Source organism: Triturus cristatus, chromosome 6, assembly GCF_964204655.1.
Source record: "Triturus cristatus chromosome 6, aTriCri1.1, whole genome shotgun sequence".
Taxonomy (NCBI): domain Eukaryota; kingdom Metazoa; phylum Chordata; class Amphibia; order Caudata; family Salamandridae; genus Triturus; species Triturus cristatus.
The window spans coordinates 1,742,798,477-1,742,822,018 of record NC_140589.1 but is presented as its reverse complement, the minus strand read 5'-3'; the positions used below and the strand labels follow the sequence as shown (position 1 = coordinate 1,742,822,018).

General features: G+C 43.5%; 1 protein-coding gene across 1 annotated transcript in view; it reads left to right on the top strand.

Moving 5' to 3' along the window:
* Positions 1-23,542, top strand: part of ALK (ALK receptor tyrosine kinase) — a 2,691,376-nt gene that overhangs the window by 2,494,151 nt on the left and 173,683 nt on the right. Inside the window, exons 19-20 of the mRNA XM_085613005.1 lie at positions 835-948; positions 17,577-17,763. Of these exons, the coding sequence (XP_085469131.1) occupies positions 835-948; positions 17,577-17,763 (301 nt within the window). The remainder of the gene's footprint in view (positions 1-834; positions 949-17,576; positions 17,764-23,542) is intronic.

Genomic DNA, 23,542 nt, shown 5'->3' with positions numbered 1-23,542 from the left:
GATTTAGAAATGAGCACAATGTTTCCACTGTGAACTTCAGATTAATCAGTTGTGTTGATAGAGTGTGTTGGGTTAAAATATAATACAGCTCACAAAGACTTGATTATCTTAAACTAAGTGAATGAGGGGATTTGGATGATATGAGGTAGTTTTTGTTTTTGGCATTAGAGGATTGGTCATTGATTAGAGCTATTTGTGGTTTCCTGCTGAGTTCTTTTCTGGGTTACATTGTGTGTGAGTCTGTGATTTGTCAATGTCCATTGAATATGTGATTTGCGGAGGTAAGAGAAGATTAATAATTGTTGTTTGGTGTGTGTGGGTGTATGATATACTTGTGTCTTTGATGGTGGGTCTGTGTATATTTACCAACATGGTGTCTCATATTTGTCTAATAATAAACCATGTAATTTTATAGAGTGCCCTGTGCATCGCATTAATGTGGTGTGGGTACCATCAGTGTGTCTGCTTCAATTTGTGATGTAGCTGTCTGAAACATTCTGATGGCAAGTTGTTGATGTGAGTAAGTTTATGGTGTTTAGTTATTTGGGACTGCATCTGTTTAGCTAAGAGTTTTAGTTGCAGGTGATGTGATCAATGTGTGACAGAATGAGTGAATATTAGTTTTGTAAATGGAGTGTCCTTGAGGTTATATCTCTTTAGTGAGAGGGGGCCCTATGACATAACCAAACAAAAAGGTTTCAAATATGAGAACCAGGAAAGTATTCTATTGGACAAATGTTATTAAATCCACGTTCCTAAATGCTCCGTTTCAGATAGTGCGAATTAACTGCAGATCACGCTTGTTCATGCAGATGTTTTGTTGTTGTCTTACAGTGGAACCAAGGCCCAGTGACCCAGAGAACCATCTACCTCTCTCGCTGGTCTTGTCTGTGGTGACCTCTGCCCTTGTAGCCGCCCTCATTCTGGCATTCTCTGGGATAATGATAGGTGAGTGTGATGATAGAGCTGGTGATGTATTTATCATTGATCTGGTTACTATTAAAGCAGAATTAAGGCCCTATCCAAAAGAAGTTTGTTTTTTTGTTACTTAATTGCCGAGTATGTCACTGATTTACATTTTCATACTGCTCCTGTATGAGATCAGATGATCTCCTATTTAGTTATAGCTGCTAAAGTATGGCTTTGTCGTTTCTGAAGATGGTTAAGACGAAGACCATTGATGGTTCACAACAGTTTATTCAGATTGAATTCAAAGATGGTGAATGCCTGTGACCTCTGACCTGACACAGGTGAGTGAGTGAGAGTGAGCAAGGACACTTCTATAAGCACATCAATATAAAGTAAATTTTGAGAGGTGCTAAAATGATTAAGCCAAATCAGCAAATATGGATATTGTTTGGTAACAACATTCTGGCAAGCTCAGAATTCCATTTAACCTATAGACATTGAACATTATTTGTGCAGAATTCAGTGCCTAATTTGTCAAATAATAAGTGCTGGTGCCAAACTATGCTCAGAAGCTGCTGCGGTGCTTCAGGAGGTCGTGCTGCAGAATACCAAGACTGTGTCGTCTCAAATCCCTCTCATGCATCTTAATTCCATGACCAGACACTCCCTGCCCCTCAAACCCACTCCTGCACCATTTTTTTGTTCCTACTTTCTCTCCTATTCACCAGCAGTTTTGCCGTCTTTCCCTTCATCCTTCTCATCCTTCTCCTCCTTTTGTGTTTTTGAGGTCTCGCCTAGCGTTGCAGCGCCTGCGTTGCTCTCTTTGCGAGGCATGCTGTATTAGGGTATTTTTTAGAAGTGGTGTGGAAGCCCCGCCCATATTTTTCATTGGCTGGCGTCATCGTCCATGGTAAACGCTGGCTTTTGATTGATAGTGAGGCTTCTTAGTCCCTCCTTATTAACGCCCTGTCTCCTTTTGTGACTGCCCATCAGGACTGGATCTTATACTTGCGGCGTTATACTGTCTCCTTCATTTAGTCAGTAAGCACTATGTTTTTTTCATTCTGCTTTGGCAATGGCGACAGCTTGTTTTATTAAGTGCATACGGCGGCCGCGCAACTTTATTAGCGCGTGTGCCGCCAAAATGCTTTTCTTTTAAAATGTATATGTTTTTATAAAGTGCGGCACGCCAAGCTTTGTATTCATGCCGGCCGCACACTTATCTCCCGCTTCGGCGTTAGCCACGGCTCTCTCCTTCTACCCCGGCATCGGCTAAGACAGAGGTAGGGACAACGAGACTAACAAAATTGTTCTTGCTACCCATTTAAAAAACAATAACAATGGCCCCCTAGAGACCCATGATTCGCTCCCAGCAACCAGCGAGGCCAGCACGGAGAGCTCTCCCAGGGAAGGACGCCTCGCTGAGTAAGCACGGAGCCTCGCGCTGTAAAGGGAAAAGGGCGGGGAGGGGAGTGGGGTGCCGTACCAGCAAAGCGGGCGAGCAGGGTCTCCCTTCCCGTAGGATTGTGATCCCGCTCACTAAGCAGAGGGAAGAGACTCTTGCATTAAAACGAGGACACATGCGACCCCAGCGTGCTGCATTGGACAGCCACTCCCTCAGTTAACATGGCCTCGCACATGGGAGTAAGAGGAACAGCCACCCCAAAAAACACCCTTCAAAAGTGCAGTTATAGCCTTGTATATTAGTCTCCAGCTCGGACAGTGAACAAGTTAGTATTCAAGCACGCCATACGCCCTTCCACTTTGAGAACAGCTGCCGTCCCTTGCAGCACTCGCCTTATAAAGGAAAAGCGTCTCGCACCTCGGGATTATAATTGTTTCTGTTACCTTTTGGTCCAGACTCACAAAAGTCGAGTTCATTTTTACCTTGCGATATCAGTTAATGCACAACACTTTACAGAGAGACACTGTGCTTAATTAAAAGTCTTTGTCTAAAAAGGCAGCGCACGCCTGCAAGCCAGGCATAGTTCCTTGCAAAGCGCTTTAATAGATAAATGCACATAGAAACAAAACCATGTGTTTTTTCTGAAAAGTGACACACACAGACTTGTGAAGCCCGAAAGCCAGACCGTGCCCATCGTGGACAGCTAAAACTCACAGAAAGTGCAAACACTACAGCGTGCCTTTCATACGCCTGTCAGACAAAGGATTTTTCATGCAAGTGTACCTCAGAAAAATGGCGCCTACAAGATAGGAGTGCCTTTACTACCCTTTTACCAGCGGTGAAAAACCCTTTATTGTCCTGAAAATGACGTTTTTACAACAGCCTGCATTTAAGGAAGGAGAAGGCAAGACTTGTATCTGTTGCCTGGCCTGTATGAACTCTTTGTGGGTATGGCAGGGATGTGGTGAGAGTCTGACATTGTTGGAGACCACAAAGCACGGCTGGGATTGTAGAGTCATTTCGAGTGAAGTGTCATGGGCTGCAGCCCCTGACCCAGGCTGCAGCTCCTGACCCAGGCCGCAGTGCTGGGTGCGTGACATGGCATCTAGCGCCGCATCCGTCGCGCAACCAGAAAGAGAGGCTCATATGTATATTTGCTTTTGCCATTAACAGGCGAAGCATACACATTCCCAAACTGCACACTGTATATCGTAAGAACATTCAAAGAGGTGCTATACACTGGTGGCAGCAGCAAGGTTTTATAACGCTACATTACTGGGTATATACATAACGCAGCCACTATCAGTTGCTTGTATATCTTGGCGCTTTGTGAGGGACTCTCCATTGGTGCACTTTGGACCAGGACCGCGCTGGTGTGGGAGGGTAGTTTGTAGTTTGCAGGCCGTCCTCCAGATGTGACAACGTGAGAGGCCCGGTTCACAAATACCTTTGGGTTACTACTGACGGTGTCCAGTGTTATTGTGAAATAACTGGGGCGGGCCGTGCTAAATACTCACATAACAAGCATTTGAAATGCAATAGGTCTCGCGTTTGAGCTATTGGCATTGTAAATGACAATGCCTTTTATTAATGTGTTGGTTTTTAAAACAGATAAATAAAAGACATTGCCATTTACAATGCCAGTCGCTTAAACTCTCGCAAACGCGAGACCTATTGCATTGCAAATGCTTGTCTGTCTCAGTCAAAGTCTGATGGGGAAAAATAAGTACTGGTGCACAGAAATAAGTGCCTATGGGCTCCAGCTAAAACCAAATTAAGCACAGGTGTAGATTTCGACTTATGCGCTCGGCAATGATGGTAAAAACTTAGATCTAAAAAACATTCTGTATTAAGACCCCCCAGGCCCTTTCAGTCAACGCATTTTTTTTCCTACTCTTTTACACATTGGCTCTAGCTTTAATCTTGCAATTATACCTTTTTGTCTCTCCCAGGCATTTACCACTTTTTACTTTGTCATCTCTTCTCTGCTGGAAAGTTGTTCCAAACATTCAGTAACCATTTAACAAATGTATCATCTTTTTAGTTTAATCTAAGCCATCATGCATTTTCTACTGTGTTTATTTCTTTAAGGAATGGGATTCCAAACTCAGGGGCAGATTTACAAGAACTGACGCATCTCTGCATATTATCAAAGCTGCGTCAGTTCAAGTGCGTCACGCAAAAAAACCCTTGCGCCACCATGGATGCATCGCATTTACAATGCGGCGCACCGTGGCGCAGGGAATGACAGATGCGTCACGCATCTGCTGGCGTACCAGTAACTCATTGCTGGAGTTGTGTCGCAAGCATGACGCGACTCCAGCAATGCTCAGGAATGCCTATTCCTAATGTACTGCGTCACTCCTTACGCCTGCTTCAAGCAGGCATAAGGTTTTGACGCTGTGGCGTCGTAGAAGTTACTCAGTGAAACCTTGTAAATTTCACTGTGTCTCTTGTACAAAGGCTTTCCTGCGTGGGAACGCCCACCCTGCATACATTATACCTGACGCAGGTATAATGTGACGCAGGAGTTTACAACGTGATGCATCTCCCTAGATGCATCAAGTTGTAAATATTTCGCAAGGTGGCACATTGTTTATGCCGCCGCTGCGTCACAAAAGTGGCTCAACAGCGGCGTAAAAGTGTCACTAGGGGCTTGTAAATCTGCCCCTCAGATTTTATTTTAAGGTGGTCTTCGCTGAAAGAGACCACAAACATTGTACATGAGATTACTAATGATAGCACGAGATGGCTTCACCAGCCGCATGTAGACAATGGAGCAGAGAGAAGTTCATAACACCACTACTCCCTGTTGTTTTCATTCCTGCAATGCATGAATATGCTGCATTGAAACAGAAGTGTGCGAATACTATATCACGAAGTTTAGAAATAACCTACCTCTTGTTGAACCCATTGAACAGCAAGGGGAGGAAATCTTGAACAATTCCTTGTAATTATGAGGAAGAGGGAAATAGTGGTGGATTTAATAGCTCAGTGTTGCTGAACTCATGCCCATAAACCTGAAATTCAAAGTAAGCATCCATGAGCAAACAAACTTTACAAACCTGAAAGAATCTGAAGAGAGACAAACCTCAAAAAGCTAGGGAACAAAAAATGGGTATGCTGAACTGGGAAAAAGCCAAGACTGCACACCTTAAAAAGGGATAAAGATGCAAAAGAGAGTCTCAAAAGACCTAGTTCACACATGGAGGACAACCAACCTCAATGGCAGCTACAGAGAAGACAACCAGTCCCTTCAAATGAGAAGACCCAGGCTCCATTCAGCAGCCACAAAGCAGAGGAAGTGAAAAAGAACCTCCTAGACAGCAAGCTAATAAAGTCAAACTAAGCTTTATTCGATTTTCATTATGAAAAACCATAAAAGCATAAAAACACAAAAATAGTTTGCGGTCATGATCGTAGACAATTAAACGATTGAGCTCTTAAAACTGTCAAAAAAACCTCATTACTAAATAACCATTATTTTCCTAAGAAGAATCACAGACCATAAAATGCTAGAAATCCTACAGCAAGTGGTAAAGAAGTGAGTTGTTGTAGAAACAGTAATGCAGGACGGCATTGTTTAAAATTATAATCACGAAAACTAGGCAGTTTAAAATATTTCCGAGGGACCATTTTCAAAAGAACATAATGTGCACAGTGCATCGGCTGGAGAACCCTTCACAGGGGCCTTTGATCAATACATCTGAGCAGTCATTAATGTTAGGAAAAGTGACTAGACGGTAAAAGATAAACGCGCCAAAACAAACCTATGATGACAATTCTGCACAGAATTAGCAAGTTACTAGGGTTGTATGTCAGACTACCAAAGGAAAAAATATGGAGCAAGCATTTTTTGTTTGCTACAGCCACCTACTATAGACCTAGTCTATGACAAATCCTTTTTTGGATGAGTTCCTTAAAGTAATACTGCACCAAAAGGCCAGGATTCTGGAAACTCTATAGATGGTGTGTTTATTCATTGACCCCATGCCCCCTAAAAAAAATGCAGCTGATTAAGATTCACCAACTAGTTAAGTGACCCACTCATGCGACTGGACCCACAATGAACCTTATCTTCTTCAGTGTAATTGAAGTTAGTAGACTAGCACTTAATAGGCAGATATGGTCAGTTCTCTCCTTAATAACTTTCTATTTATTAAATATGGCACACATCCCATGCCCTCTGTATATTTCGCAACTTGCCCTACGTGGGTAAGGCAGGTCAACAAAATAAATAAAACTCAAAAACACACAACATTTGCCAGACTTTGAAGAGAAAAATGACCCGACAAGTTGTATAGAAAGGCGTTCACAGTAATGTATTTGAGACACTACGCAGTCACCCCAATACATCCCAGAGGATACAGTAACAATCTTCCTAACATGACCAGGTACAGAGTAATCCTGTAATGAATAGAGAAAACATCGTGCAAAGCTAAAAATAAGGTGTGGTGAAATATATATAGAAAAAACGACACCGTACTGAAGAAGACAAAAAATGTGCTAAACCAAATGCATCAATCTGGTAATAAAGAGAAGTATTAAATATTTGTTATTTTCCATAAGCAAACTAACCCTGATGCCTTGACAAAAAAAAACCATCTGCAACAATTTAATATCTTTTTTCTTCCTTCTTTGATTGAATCAAAACTCTGAAGACCTGAGAGAGCATAAACAACCTGGAGTATCCTTTGAGCTCAGTCAACTTTCCGCAGTAGGCCTACTCGTCTCCTGCTTCAAACGCTTGTGCATTGAGGAGACTTCAAAGCATTAAACTTACCAGTATCAAATGGTTCTTACATATGATTGCTGTGAAACGAATTTCATCAACCCATCCCTTTCCAAGGCTATTGTATCCTGGAGAAGTTGAAGTCACTCCGCTGATGAAGAAAACAGTGCCTAACCTTAAAGTCCTGCCCAGCTCCAGCTCAAGTGCAAAACATCTCTCCTCCAGTAGATTTATTAAAAGGCAATCACAATACAACTCAGGAATCTTGTGAACAGTACCAGCTACTACACAACCATCAATCAGGGTTAAGACCTATAATTTAAAGAGAACCTAATCATCGTCCTGTTGATTAAGAGATAACACTGATTAGCCTAGACCTAGCTTCAGCACATGACACAGTGGACCATAGGACCATAGCATCCTGCTTAAAGGACAAAGAAACCAATAATTTCTCTCTAGATGGAGTCAAATATTAGTGTCCATTGAGACCTCTCGCAGTAGCATGTGCTTCAAGATTATCCATCCATTGAGACATCTAATAGTAGGATGTGCTACAAGATTATCCATCTCAACATTTCTTCTGCAATTTGTGGATATGGTCATTGGCTGAACTAATGCAACACAGCTTCGCCTAAAATTCCACATGACACTACTCGGATCAACCTCAATCTGAAGAATAAAGTTGGGAACAACACTAATGGCCTTTTAACCAATAAGTGGTTACATACTCACTCAGTTAAGTGAGATGCATCCATTCATGCACCCTGAGAGCATCTCTTAGACTTGTCGAAAAATTCCATATTTTACACAGTGCAAGTTACCACCATGAACATTCGAACCCCGCATTTATTTTCATTGCTTAAACACCAGTTGCTTTCCTCCACATGTAAAGCCCAGTAAAACTAATATGTACTTATTTGACATGCTAGGCCTATTTTACTTAGTGAAGTTGTCAACAGTGACGGCTTGGCAGTATTCAGCCATCTGGGAGGGGATAGAAACAGATGACTACAAAAAGGACTGCCAGAGAACTCCACTTGGAATGAAGGTTCCAAATAGGGGTCCCAGGAACTTGCAGCTATCCTTTACTAGATGCTGTAACTATAACATCACCCTCTGGCACTGACAGACTGCTACCAGAGGCCTCTGAGCGTTGAAAATTACCGTCCGGCTGAGCCAGGCCTTCAGCAGGGGTTGTCCTCTTTAACAATAATCTGCAAGCCCATTGATTGTGCAAATGATCTCGTTAATAGAGGCCCTGGGTCTTTACATTACTGCCCCCCCCCCCCATTGCCATACAACATAACAAGTGAAGGGAGCTTTATAAAAAAATAGTTATTTAAAACCTTACTTTTTACTGATGTGCTGTCAGAATAAAGTGCCAAAACCTGAATAAACCAATTAAAGTAGGTTCTTAAGAACAGAAGAATGTTTAATGCCACTCAGCTAGTCATTTTTTAACTGGTACAGATCCTTGAACACATCACATGTGTTAAATCAGTCGTGTTAGGTCAAAACTCTTTAGTAAGAGTACTTGGAAAGCTCTCTCCAGCCTTGAACTGCAGTGATTACAGTCTCACCACCTCTCATTTGAGTCGTGCAGAACAAATGCTAAAAAAAGTATATTTGATTCCCTTCACTGAAAAACGCTCCCAGAATTTTTAAAGGATGAATACAGCATTTGTATTAGTGTGATAACTCTACTGCTCTTACTGTAAAGCTTAACATCGAAATGCCTAATGTTTTCTAGCAAATAGCTATGTGTTGCCATTCGGTTCGCTTTCTAAACTCTTACACTACAGAAGAGAGAATCTGATCCCTTTGTATTCTTTCGTGCACTGTCCCATTTCTAGTTGGCTGAAGTACCCTTGTCTGACATTTGTTTTTGCTCTTTGGGAAAATTGCCTTCTTGTTCTTTCAGTCCCATGACACCTAATCTACAAGCCCATTGACTGTGAAAATTACCCCATTGAGAGAGGCCCTGGCTCTTTGCAGGACTATTCTCCACCTTTTCCATGCACCATAAACAAGTGAATGGAGCTTCAGAGAAAAAAAGTTATTTAAAACTTGCTTTTTACTGATGTGCTGTCAGAGTAAAGTTCCCAAACCTCAATAAACCAATTAAAGACGTTTCTTAAGAATAGAAGAATGCTTCATGGTGGGAACATCATTATGCTGTCAGTGGCTTGTGCATCTGTCGACAATTGCTTGATATTCGCTCTTCATGGCTTTTATCAGTCTGGCTACTCCTCAGAAAGCCTGCATGAAGGTTAATGTGATAGAGCTGGTCCCACACAAAGTGATGAGATGTCATCGCTTATGTGCTGTGGGATCTTTCATCATTAAAAGTCTGAACAATGTTGGAATTTGTCACAACATGGAGCATTTCAAACCTGCCTTAAAATTTCTTCAGTTCATGTCAGTCTTTAACACGGGCCAGTGTCGCCTCTCCTGCCAGCAGCCTAAACATATTATTATCATTATATTTTTCTTCCTGTGCCGAGTCTTTGGGGGCAGGACCTTTGTGGTAACATTGACTAGGGGGAGTGGTGGGCACTGTTGTCAGTGCTCGTGTTGGGTTTCGGAAGCCATCTCAAGACGTCAAAACCGACATGCGCACTGAAGCTGTCTCCAACCCGAGCTGCGTTGCCGGGTTGGAGAAAGTTTTCTCAGACTCAAGTCCTTTACATCGTAGTTTGTTAACATTTGTAGTGCCTTGACAAACAAATCAAAGCAATTTGAAAGAGCCGTTTGACAGGTGGGTGATACAGAAACTTTCCATCCCCTCTCTACTTTTACAGGTCCTGATGTTATTTCATGCAAGGGTGAGAACCCACCGCTAACCGAACAATGAATAGCAAGAGCTGTGACTGAAAGGGAAATGACAGCTTTCGGGATGCACTGGGCATTTTTTATTAATAAGGCAAATGTTCTAAAGGACTTACAGCCGATCATAGTGGGCTAGAATGGCCATTAAAGTTCCACTCCAATCTTATTGAACCTCACCTGCAGCTTGGGCCTATAACGCTGGGGCAGGCCTTTACCTATAACCTGTTACAGTTGGCTGTAAAGTTATATTATTCTAGGACTTGAACAGTCACTGATTATCATTAGTCCTGTAAAAGCTTTTCTGCTGAGTTCAAGAACATCTTGGAGGAATTGTAAGGAATTGCATTATAGAATAATGTATGTGTTGGTCTTTGTTAGTGATTACTGGCTAGTGTGGCCACTGAGTAAGGAAAACTATAAATATAATGATTTTTTAGGTGTAAATTGGCATATAATCCCTTTGATTTGACCACATGAAACTTTAGAGTCAATAACTTTTTACCACTGCATATCTTGCTTTGGTAGCCACCATTGCTGTCTTCGAAACATCTTTTTTGGTAGAAATCATTTTGTGAGATACAACATCAATCTCTTCGCGTGAAACCTTTTCAACTTCATAGAAACCAATCTTAATGGTAATGTTAGCCTGTTTGGCTTCAATCTTTCTCGTCGCTGTGATTCAATTTCATTTCACTTTGTTCTTCCTAGCAGGCACCAATCTTCCTTCCTGTGGACAGGTCATGAAGCTGGTGTAAGCCTTTACATTCTCCACTATGCTAATTCACCTCCAGACACGCCCACTCTCGAGGCCACGCCTTCCGCCCCTATATCAATGCGCCCTCCCCGGACGCGCAGCGGGCGAGCGCAGCGGGTGCGCCGTCATCGCGCCGAAGTCGCGCCTAAGTCAAGCCCGTCTGCGCTCGTCCGCGATCGTACACGGTCCAGGGCCTTACCCCATGCCCCTCGGGACAATCACATACGGTGGAGTAAGCAGGAATTACTTGCCTTACGCCGAAATGTGAATGATTCATGCAAGCATAAACTTCGAGTAGAAGACAACATAGGCTGCGAACATTGCCACTTCTCCTATGACCTTGGTAGGAATACGAACAGTACAGACTACATCATGCACTGCGGACTGCTTAATGTACGCTCATTAAGGAAACACAAGTTAGATCTATATGACTTACTCACTGAGAGGAACTGGGACCTTGTATTCCTAACTGAAACGTGGTTAGACAATGAGTCTACATTTGATGCCCTTGAGGCACTTCCAGTAGGATATACAATACACAGACAGGACAGACCCATAGGCAGAGGAGGGGGCATTGCAATTGTAATTCGTGAAAGCTTGCAATGCCAATTCGACAGCTCTCCCACCCTGGACTGTGAGGCAGGGAGTTTCACCATTAAAGTGACTAATAGCCATTCGATAAAGGGCATGCTAATCTACAGACCTCCAGGCCCTATAGCCAAGTTTGAGGAAAGTCTGGTTGAAGGCATTATGGAGACTGCTTTACGCAATGATAAATTCTTGGTACTCGGAGACCTTAATTTACACCTCAATAACCCCTTAGATGTTGTTATGCCTCGTTGCCGTTCCATGCGTTCACAACTTCCGAGGTGTTCTTGGGGAGTTTTGGCGGGGGCCTGCGGGCGCAACTGTATATTATGTTCTTGCCCATCCTGATGTTCTTGTGTTTGCGCCATCGACCTAACAGATTGCTGTAAATCGCTAACATTCATTACTCTGCAGATCCGTGATTGTTGTTTTAAAATTGCTTGTCACCTGATCCTACTGCCTTGTCTCATTATAAAATGAAAACCTTTTCTCCTGGTGCCCTACTTACGCTGTTCACAGTGATAGTAGTACGATTTTGCTCCCCGAAGTGCTGCCTGTGTTTGTACTTGTCGTTATTGCCCTGATTGCTTAGCGGCCGGCCCTGGGGGGTTGTAGGCCCATACTTGTTCTTATTGAACTGTTCAATAAAGGTTTTCAAAAAAAAAAAAAAAAAAAAAAAAAAATAACCCCTTAGATCGCGCCAGTAAGAATTTCAGTCAGGCTTTAGGAGCCCTCCAATTGAATCAAATTGTTAGCGGTCCGACACATCAGTTGGGTCACCTGCTGGATCCCATATTTGTAAACTGGGGGGAAATAGAAGCTAAAACCCCTATTCCCATCCCCTGGTCGGATCACTATCTAGTCCCTTTCACCATTCGTATTCCTGGAAGCACACCCCCGCAACCAACATTACTGTATCATCTTAGGCGGAATTGGGCTACTTTCTCCCAGCCTAAATTCTGCGAGGCACTGACTAAGGGGGGGAGCCCGGGGGGGGATGACGCTGACACGGCTAACACTAACCTTTGCAATCGCATCTCTGAGGCACTGGACTTTACAGCTCCTCTTCAAAAAGCCAAATCCGGGGGCCGTGTTCAAAAAACTGCCCCATGGTACAACGTGGAATTAAGAGCCATGAAAACCACACTGAAAAGAACCGAAAGAGATTGGCGCAGGACTTTCTCCAAAGAATCTAGAGCCATCTACCTGACTAACAGACGACTCTACCATGGCCAAATCAGAAAATCCAAAACAACATACTATGCGTCTAGAATCAGTGAAGCTGGTAATTCAACGAAAGAGCTGTTTTCACTCTATAAAACTCTTTCGAGCGGAAAATCAGTCAATGTCCCAGTTGATTGTTCCCCCGAATCATGCAATAAAATTGCAGACTTCTTTTCAGATAAAATAGCCAAAATCTATTCAGCATTCCCAACGCAGCCCATAACTGGGACAGAATTTGTCGAAAGCCCCAGGGAATGGGGAGATAGACACAGACTGACCCACTTTTTCGTCCCGCCCCCAGAAGATTTCCTAATAATTTGTAGATCTGTGAGGTCGGGTTCTCCACGGGACCCTACCACACCTAAACGTCTAGCGGATAGTCTGGTGGTATTAGAACCTTACATCAGACATCTACTAGACGTGTCTTTTAGTACCATGACAGTACCTAAAGACTGGAAAAAGGCGGTGGTCCTACCTTTAAGGAAGAAACCTACCATTAGTTTTGAGAAACTTGAGAACCTGCGGCCAATCTCACTCCTACCATACTTAGCCAAAGTAGCCGAAAAAACGGTCAATCTACAACTGATGGATTTCGTTGAAAAAGCCACATTATTACACGATACTCAATTCGGCTTTCGTCCCCGTCACTCTACAGAATCTGCATTACTGACGGCGGTGGAATCCCTACGTCAGGGGGCGGATGAGGGTCACACCATGGCCCTCATCCTACTGGACCTGAGTGCAGCATTTGACACTGTAGCTCATGCCAACTTGCTACAGTGTTTGAATAACGGAGGAATATCTGAGGCTGCACTTCAATGGATCCAATCCTTCCTGACTGGGAGAAGCTTCCAAGTCCGCCTGGGTGATCACTACTCTAGAGACATAGGTCTGGGACAGGGTGTTCCCCAGGGATCATCCCTGAGCCCAACTTTGTTTAATCTTTATGTCTCTCCAGTGGCCTCAATTGCCGCGAGTCATGGACTGAAAATCGTGTCATATGCCGATGACACGCAGTTGGTTATCTCCCTCTCACGAGTGCCCGGACTTGCTATGGACAGTTTCAGAGCTTGCATGCGAGATCTTGCAACCTGGATGTCCACTAATTGCCTGAAATTAAATGGCAACAAGACCGAGGTACTCGTGGTGGGGGGGAGTCCTTCCGCCTGGCCATCGGCATGGTGGCCCCCAGGCCTAGGGCAGGCACCTATGCCCCGTCAGGAAGTTAAAAACCTGGGCGTATGGCTCGATGCTGACCTGTCTTTTGGACCCCAAATAAACCGAGTGGCGGGTGTCTGCTTTAGCGTTTTAAAAATCTTACGCAAGGTCCTTGCTCTCCTTCCTATGTCCGCCCGGAGAACGCTGGTACATGCCCTCGTGACATCGCGCCTAGACTATGGCAACCTATTGTATTTAGGAGCCACCTGTAAGGCAATAAACCGCCTCCAGGTATTGCAGAACGCGGCAGCCCGCCTCATCCTTAAAACTCCTAATAGATCGGATTCGAAAGCTGCCCTTCACACTCTCCACTGGCTGCCAGTGAGAAGCAGAATGGAATTTAAAGCCCTCTGTACCTGCCATCGCATTCTTGCTCGGAAAGCTCCTATACCACTCCTGAACCTTGTTACCAAGTATGTACCTTCTCGCGCTCTGCGCTCTTCTCACGGAGGTCTACTGGTGGTCCCTAGGGTCAGAAAGGCTCACATGGGTGGACGCTCTTTTCGCCATTTGGCAGCGAAGCGCTGGAACGCCCTGCCTCTTAATCTCCGCCTAGACCCCTCGGAATCCAGCTTCCGGAAGAACTTAAAAACTCACCTTTTTTCAAGATAGTCGAGCCTACTCCTCATTACTGCTTTGAGTCTTTCAGCTGTAGCGCGGGGACACGCTTTCTAGCGTAACCAAGCGCTTTATAAACCTCCCTAATAATAATAATAATAATAAATATCATCCAAAATGCTTATTGCAGGTCACATGGTAATTTCCCACTTGAGAACTACCAACACCAAAGCTACCAGTAACTCTTGGATGCAGGAATCCAACCTGATTACAAGATTTGTACGCAGAAATTGGTAACACCTATGAACATCTCTGTGGCATTTTTACCATTCATATTCCTACTGTGTGTACCCAGAGAAATGTGAATGGAAACATTGTTTAGGTCAGGAAAAAAATCACACATTTCTGGAAAATTGAGGAATGAGCAATTCCAAAACTAGTTAAAGTCCAGCGTTTTTAGGTTTTAACATACAACACTGTACATTATTCAAATTATGGTTCACTTACCAGGGAAGTGGAAAATGCCACGATGAGAGCAGAGCGGGCATCCAGTAAAAGGATTTGACATCTCATTTAAAACCAAATTCGGTGCTATGTAAAGCTTGTCCTGCTCACAAGGATACTAGTAGAATCAGCAGCACCTATAGTGTTTACATCCAGATAAAGATGGCAACGTAGAAAGTCATCTTCCTCACTTTTTGACCACCATTGACAATTTATAGGTAGCTTCTAGGTGCTTTGTTTGCATCAAAAACTCATTAAATTCTTCTTCTCAACCTGTCTCAACTCTCCCCTTCTTATTGACGATGTTCTACTGAACAATCTGTTGTGAAGTTGACGCTCAGGTTATACCAGCTGTGGGGTCCCTTGAAGACATATAGCATATGTCTTACACATATCCAGCCTAACCTGCTGCAGTGAATGAGCTGATGAGCAAAGAGCAGGTGGAGTGCAGTAAGTTAGAATTGCAGGACTCTTTCATGCATACGCGGCTCAATGGAAATTACACATTCTACTAGGACAAGATAACAGCTGTGATCCACTGGGTGAAGGACAGAAGCATGAGGGGACAGAAGTAGAACATGAGGAGGAAGGGCACTTTTGAAACACATGAAAGTATGAGTTAGAAAGAATATTGACAAGTAGAACAGGAGTTCGATGAAGCAAAGGGATTCACATATGTTAGCAATAAGTGTATCGGGACAAATTAATTGTGCAACAGTTGGGTTCAAAGGCCTCTTTGGGAGAATGATGCTTACATTGATGCAAGATACAGCCTACCCCAGATATCTGTTGTATTAGACAAGCAGAACAAATCTATGAAATCAAACTTTTCCTTTGGAAGTGAACGTGCACTATGAAGTAGCAAGTAGGCAAGTGTGTTACCACTGCATGCACTCTACGACAACACCTCAGAAACTCTAAGGTGGACACAGCACACAGGCCTAGGAAATAGGAAAACATACTTATCATGAAGTGGGTTCAGTACCGCTACAACTAGAGCTGAGTATGAAACCTAATTGTTTACTGTGAGGGCATCTGTGATATGTTTGACAACCGAACAAGTCACAGAAATACAGTATAACATCAGAACAGCAAACCAGTAAAAAACCTAAATAGACAGGGAGATCCCGAACAAGCATTGAGAAGGGAAGCTAAACCCTAAAGGAAAACCAAGGGGCAAACTATGGAGGATTGTGACAGGGAGCTAGGAAGCCAAAATGGAATGTACTGTATTTACTATACACAAATAACATTAAAGTAGAGTCTGAGTTAGGAATAGATGCTCATAAAAGTAGATACTTAGTATCATCAAGGGTGTAAAGAGCTTAAGCATGACATGGTTCAGGATCAAATTAGGATAGCAGGTTACAACACATGGAGATCAGATCACTTTGTTGCAAAAATGAATATCACGCCTGTAAACTGGTCTCGCCTTTGGGACCTATTGACTTTATCAATGTTTTTTGGTGGTGCTGTACAGCATGATTAAGGAAGAAATGGATCAGTACATTTTAAAAATAGCGCAAACTTTTTTTTTCATCTTTCAAGCTGAAGTCAGTCAGGGAGCTGGGGAGGAAGCATCATGCAGGGTGACGGGAAGCAACACAAAGGGCAGGAGAGAAGCATACAAAGGAGAACAACACAGGGGTAAAACGATAAGCACACAGGCGAGAGAGAGAAACATGAAAAGCAGGGGCAGAGAAACACATGGGCGAGACAGGGTAACATGAGCATCGGTTGGGGGAGAGAAGCACACGGGCGAGAGAGCAACATGGATGTGGAGATAGATGCATGCGGGTCATAGAGAGCAAAACAGAGAGCAAGTGCAGAGAAGCACACGGGCAAGAGAGGGAGGAATATGAGCATAAATGGGGGAGAGAAGTACACAACAGAGACAACTGGAAAACACAATACCATGAAATACTTAAGCAAAAATAGAAGAAATAGTTCACTGAGAAGTGGAAGGTATAAAAGCCAGCCAGTCAAAGAGAAGGTAAAGAACCTCTAAGGGAGGAACACAAAACGGACAAGTTGCAACACAGAACCATTGAATAAAAAGAAAGCAAATGTAAGTGGCAAAAAAGCCAACCAATGGTAAGCAAGGGGCGGGCTATAAACCCAGGTAAACTCTCAGTAATCCCACAATAGGTCTTTTCCAACTAGACAGCTGTGCTGTCTGGAAGGCCTGATCTAACGGGGAAAAGCAAGAGTCTAAAAACTACATTCCCTGTTCTCTGAGAAGGCAGCAGCCAACCAATACAAGCTTGAGAAGTGAGAGAACCCTGCAAACATGAAGGAGCACCATTTGAATAGCACTATTTTAAGAGGTAGTTTGGTCAGAAAACAGGTATACATATTTCACCAGCAACCATTACAAGGGACAACTCAAATAGAGGACAGACTCCACCATCAAACACCTGCAGGGTATCCAATTTGGTCTTTATTTACTGTAATGTAAATTCAAAAAACATATTCTGTGCATGGGATTGAAGAATTCTGGTTACGGCGCCATAATTAATAGTAGCCAGTTGTGATGTGCATGGTCATATTACTGAAAGGCTTAAAAAAGGGGATCATTGTTCTAGGTCTTCCAGTAGATGTGAACAGTGCAATGGAGGAAGGCGCACTTTCTAGCGGCATGATATCTAGCATCATTGCAGGATGAAGGTCGGAAAGAACAGATTCTGATTCCAGGCTGTTCACTACACCAGACACTATATTAGGCGGTATCCTATTCCCATGAATGACGAAAAAGGTAGAACTGATACTCCCATGTTTAGCACAGAAGGCAGCCCTTCAGCTTTGAAAGATTGCTAAACCTCTAACATGCATCTCTATCACCTTATATCCCATAGTTTATCGCCGAAAGCATCAAGAGCTGCAAGCCATGCAAATGGAGTTACAGAGCCCGGACTACAAACTCAGCAAGTTGCGGACATCCACCATCATGACCGACTACAATCCCAACTATTGCTTTGCAGGAAAAATCACCTCCATCGGCGATCTCAAAGAGGTTCCTCGGAGGAATATATCTTTAACCAGGTACCCTACAGCCCACTGACCAAATCTAAGAGCTATGATACTGCAGGTTGTGTTTTTTCTAAAAGCAAGGTGCGATCACGGATTTAAGAAAGTCTAATGTATGCATCAATATTATTTTAAAAGATAAATTAATGCGAAAGGGCACTTTTATTCATTGAAGTGGAACTCCTGGAGGTCCTCACCAACCACTCTTTGTGTTGGAGTCCCAAGAGGAACAGTTCTAGGTTCTCACTCTCTTATTCTTTCTGTACACCACCTCACTTGGGGATATCATCTCCTCTATTGGTTCATACTACCAAATCTATGCTGACAGCATATACATCTTCTTTCCATTCCCCACCTTCTCTTCCTACTCACTGTTTCACTGAAATTCGACTCTTGGTGGTTCTCCAGTGTCTCAGGCTGAACTGTTCCAAAATGGGACCCTGCTCTTTCCCTCTTCTGCTCCAACTACCTGACCTGCCTTCCCCCACTTCTCTCCCAGCAGCCTGATCTTCATCTCCCGGGCAAGAAATCTAGCTTTATAGTTCAAAACAACAATGTGTATGGAAGAGCGCATTACTACCACTGCCACGGAAGCACGACACGGAACAAGAAAAATGTATTTATTTATTTTCAGTTTTATATGGTTTGTCAGAGTGCTTTACGGAAACCAGTGAAATGTTATTTCTAATTCACTGTTAGATTACATCAGGGAATATCATTCTTCAACAGAAAAATGTTAGTAGGGAGTTAACAGCACTGGTGATAATTTTTCAAAATTCTGTTTACTGTCAATAAGACATGCTATCAAAACACCAAACAATAGCAATAAAAATGTACAAAACATATTTGAGTTGGGGCTAATCTGCCAAATTTATTTTGTACTAGAGACCATGCTTTTTTGAGCTATGCAGTCACTCTTGGAGGTACTGATGGAGCAGTCTGTGTTCCAATTACTTTCTACATATAATATATCAAAGTGGTGTATTTTGTTTATAACAACAGTAGCGCTTCCTGAAAATGATTGTGAGATGGTTCTTTGTTTCTCGAACCAAGGCTGGTCTGGGAGCGAAACTTCACAAATTTGTAGAGAGCAGATCCACTCTGTGGTTAATTTTTGTTCCAGGTTTTTGGGGCACCAATGTGTTATACTTTTTGCGAGAAACAGGCCATTTGGAGCACACTTTGCACTCTAGTAGGAGGCCGCTTAAGAGTATTGAAGAGACGTGATATGATCGAACACATTTACTCCTGGGACCAGTTTCACGGAAGCATTCTAAACTGCCTTCAAAGAGGCTTGTTGGGCTTTGGGTACAGGTAAGTAAGCAGCCTCATTGACTGAACCATGTTTAAAGTCCAACTATGGTATTAAGATTAAGGGGCCTATTAGTATGGCGGACGGATCGCCACCACCCAACCGGCGGTGGTGATCCGCCTGCCAAAACACCCCGCCGGATGGCCTTTTACCCCCGCCCCATTAGCATGGTGGGGGGTACCGCGGCGGACGGAAAGACTGTCCACTGCTTTTCTGCCGGTAGGCAATTGTCACGATTACCTACCGGGCGGAAAAGTCCCATAATATGGTGGCAGTGCCTTGCAGGCACCGCCATCCATATTGTGATGTGTGCAGAGAAATACCTTTCCATGGCGGAGACTCCGCCATGGAAAGACATGCAAAGTTCTATTTGGGGGCCCATTGTGGGCCCCCAGGGGGGTGGGGGGTTGGGGGGCTGCACTTGGAGGGTACCCATGGTACCCTCCAACATTGGCGTGCACAAGGTGGCAGGCACCGCGCGGTGCCTGTCATGTTGTGCATGCCAATGCACAACATGCATATATTGCATTGTGGTAGGTGCTGCTTACAGCACCGCCCACCACAATGTAATATATGTGGGATGCCACTGTGGCGGTGGCATCCTAATTGCCAGTGAAGGACCGCCGCACCACTGGCGGCCGGTCCCAGCACCGATAGGGTGGCGGGTGGGCCATCCTAATGGGCCCCTACGTTTTTACTAAGCAGTCCTTGCTATGTTGTCTATGGGTATGTGTTTGTGCAGATTTTTATTTACCCTGCAATCTCAGAGTTTTGCAATTCAGTGAGGTGCAGTTTATGTTTATGAAATTTGTAACGCCACAGCTACTCAAAGAGTGTCCCATCGCAAACCTGATGGGGAACGGTGGATAGGACTACTAGATAAAAAGAAATGTCTTTAGTCTCTTCCTGAAGAGCTTGGGGTCCTGAATGCTACGGAGGTCCAAGGGAAGCAGGTTCCAGGCTGAAGCTGCCCTAAAAGCAAGAGAGCTCCCTCCAACTCTCTTAAGGCAAAATCTCGGGACTTGGGCAAGAAGCTGCGTGTCTGAGCATAGCTGTCTGGAAGGAACATAAAACCTGAAGCGCTTTCTCAGGTAGGCAGGACTGTGTCCGTATAGAGCTGAGTGTGCCAGGACAAGGGATTTAAACGTAACCCTTTCTGTCATAGGTAGCCAGTGTAGCTCATGCAAGTGTTGCCTCACACTGGGCTTTATAGGGATATTGATAAGCACCCTGGCAGCGGCATTCTGGACTACCTGCAGTCTGGTCAAGAGATAACCCGGCAGGCCCACATACAGGGCATTAGCATAGTCAATGTGTGATGATATCAGAGCACGGGTGACCGTTTCCCTTGCTGACCTAGGGAGAAAATGTAAGAACTTTCAAAGAGATTTTAGTGTACCAAACCACTGACCTGTAAGCTTCTCGTCAAACCATATTCCTAGGATTTTGGTGGGTAGACCCTCAGAAGTTGGCATGGGATTTTCATCAGGCCAAAGCAATTTCCGAAACTGAGGGGGGAAGATCTCAGTTTTCTCCTCGTTGCACTCTAACTGTGCCGAGGAGAGCAATAGAAAGATGGCCGACAGACAGGATTTAGCTAATGAAGTAGAGGAATCATTTTTCTTCCATGTGAAGAGGAGCTGGGTGTCATCTGCATAAGTGATGATCTTGGTACCAAGCTCCTCAGCCATCTGTATCAGGAGAGTAACATAAATATTAAAAAGAAGGGGGCTCAAAGTAGACCCAGAGGCACTCCCGTGGTCATGGTCTGGGGGGAGGAAGAGAAAGGGGGATCCAGACTTGTTGCGTTCTGCCCTCCAGGAAGGACTTCAACCCTCTCCAGGCACACCCCGAAATTCCAATTTCCAGGAGACGGTCCAGAAGCAAGGAATGTGGCACCGTGTCGAATGCCGCTGAGAGGTCCAACAGAATCAAGGCCGCCCTGCCGCTCGAGTCCAGAGTTTCACAAATGGCTTCAGCAACTTCGATTAGAGCCGTCTGAATGCTGTACATGGCTCTGAAGCCCGATTGAGCCGGGTGGAGCAGGCCGTGAAGTTCGACATAGTTAGACTGTTATTTGTTTACCACTTTTACACAGACTTTTGCCACACCAGGAAGGAGAGAAATAGGGCGATAATTGGAAGGGATAGAGAGATCCAGAGTAGGTTTTTTCAGTAGTGGTACAACTTTGGCCTGTTTCTAAGTTATAGGCACCGTGGCTTCCGAGAGGGACATATTGATCAGTCTATTTACCACGGGATTGACCATCTCTGCGACCGATGACAGCAATCGAGCCGGACATGGGTCTGTCGGTGATCCCGATTTAAGAGACTTGCGGACCATCAACGAGTCTAGCAGAGCGATAGGTGTAAAAGCCAACGCAGAAGACAATGGCAAAGCTGGAGGCAGCCCGTTTAGGGGTGTGTTCCCTACAGAGAGGATATCTCTGATGTCGAAATTACCTGGAAGAGCTTGGATCTTGTCAGTGAAGAATCTAGAGAGTTCTTCAAACCATGCAAACGAGGCAGGATAAGTAATAGTCTCTGCTCTGGGAGATAGGAAGCTTTGAACGATGTTAAAAATGCCCTTGGTGTTGTTCCTGGAGAGAGAAATGCGTTCAGCATAGCAGAGGCTTTTTGCTTGTGTAATTGATGCATAATAGGCATTTTGAGCTTTTCTCGGGGCCATCCTAGCCATCGGGCAATATTCCCGTCTCCAACTGCGTTCTAATTTTTTGCAAAGTTGCTTCGGGACTTTAAGAGCAGTTGAGAACCAAGATTTAGAAGGGGAATCCCTGGTGTGCCTATGATAAGTCCTCGGACACAGACGCTTTATTTGGTAAATATCTTAATTGTGTTATTTTTTTAGGAGCGGGTTGTGGGTTTATAGGGGAATAGGGTGGGAAGTAATTTGATTATAATTAATTAATGTTTTTATTAATTAATAATTTATGATTTTATATTGTTAACTGTGGTAAATAAGTTGTTAATAATTGTTTGTTAATTATTAATAAATAATTATTAAATATGTAAATTGTGTTATTGTTTTAGGAGCGGGTTGTGGGTTGTTGGCGGAGTAGGCTGGGAAGTATTTTTTTAATGTTTACATTATAAAATGTATTTTAAGTTGTTTTATACTGTTAATTGTGTGAATTAAATTATTGTTGATTGTTTTTAGATTCCTTGTTAATTTTAATTAATTAATTAGTTATAAATTAATTATGTTAATAGTGTTATGTTTTACAACATTGGTAATGTAATTTATAGGGGAATATGGTAGGAGGCAAATTTAATTTAATTGATTAATTGTTTGTTAAGTAATTTTAATTATTTTGCTTGAGTAGGAATAGTAAATTATTCCTCTATGCAATCCAACACTTTCCCTAATGTTGCACTTGCTGGAGTGGGAATAGTAAATTATTCATCTCCGCTATCCAACACTTTCCCTACTGTTGCCCTCGCTTGAGTGGGAATAGTAATTGTTACCCCTCCACTATCCAACACTTTCTCTATTGTTGCACTCCCTGGAGTAGGAAAAGTAAATTATTCCCCTCTGCTATCCAACACTTTCCCTACTATTGCACTCCCTGGAGTGGGAATAGTAATTGTTACCCCTCCGCTATCCAACACTTTCCCGTCTGTTGCTTTCACTGGAGTGGGAATAGTAATTGTTACCCCTCCGCTATCCAACACTTTCTCTAATGTTGCACCCCCTGGAGTAGGAATAGTAAATTATTCCCCTCCGCTATTCAACACTTTCCATACTGTTCTACCTGCTGTAGTGGGAATAGTAAACTATTCCCCTAGGCTATCCAACACTTTCCCTACTGTAGCACTTTCTGGAGTGGGAATAGTAATATCATCCCCTCTGCTATCCAACACTTCCCTACTGTTGCACTCTCTGGTGTGGGAATAGTAATTTTTACCCCTCCGCTATCCAACACGTTCTCTACTAAAGCACTCTCTGGAGTGGGAATAGTAAATTATTCCCCTACGCTATCCAACACTTTCCCTACTGTAGCTCTTGCTGGAGTGGGAATAGTAATTTTATCCCCTCCGCTATCCAACACTTTCCCTACTGTTGCACTCTCTGGAGTGGGAATGATAATTTTTACCCCTCTGCTATCCAACACTTTCTCTACTAAAGCATTCTCTGGAGTGGGAATAGTAAATTATTCCCCTCCGCTATCCAAAACTTTCCCTACTGTTGCACTCGCTGGACTGGGAATAGTAATTTTTACCTCTCCGCTATCCAACATTTTTCCTACTGTTGCACTCTCTGAAGTGGGAATACTAAATTATTCCACTCCCCTATCCAACACTTTCCCTACAGTTCTGCCTGCTGTAGTGGGAATAGTAAATTATTCCCCTACGTTATCCAACACTTTCCTTACTGTTGCACTCCCTGGAGTGGGAATAGTAAATTATTCCCCTCCGCTATCCAACACTTTCCCTACTGTTGCACTCCCTGGAGTGGGAATAG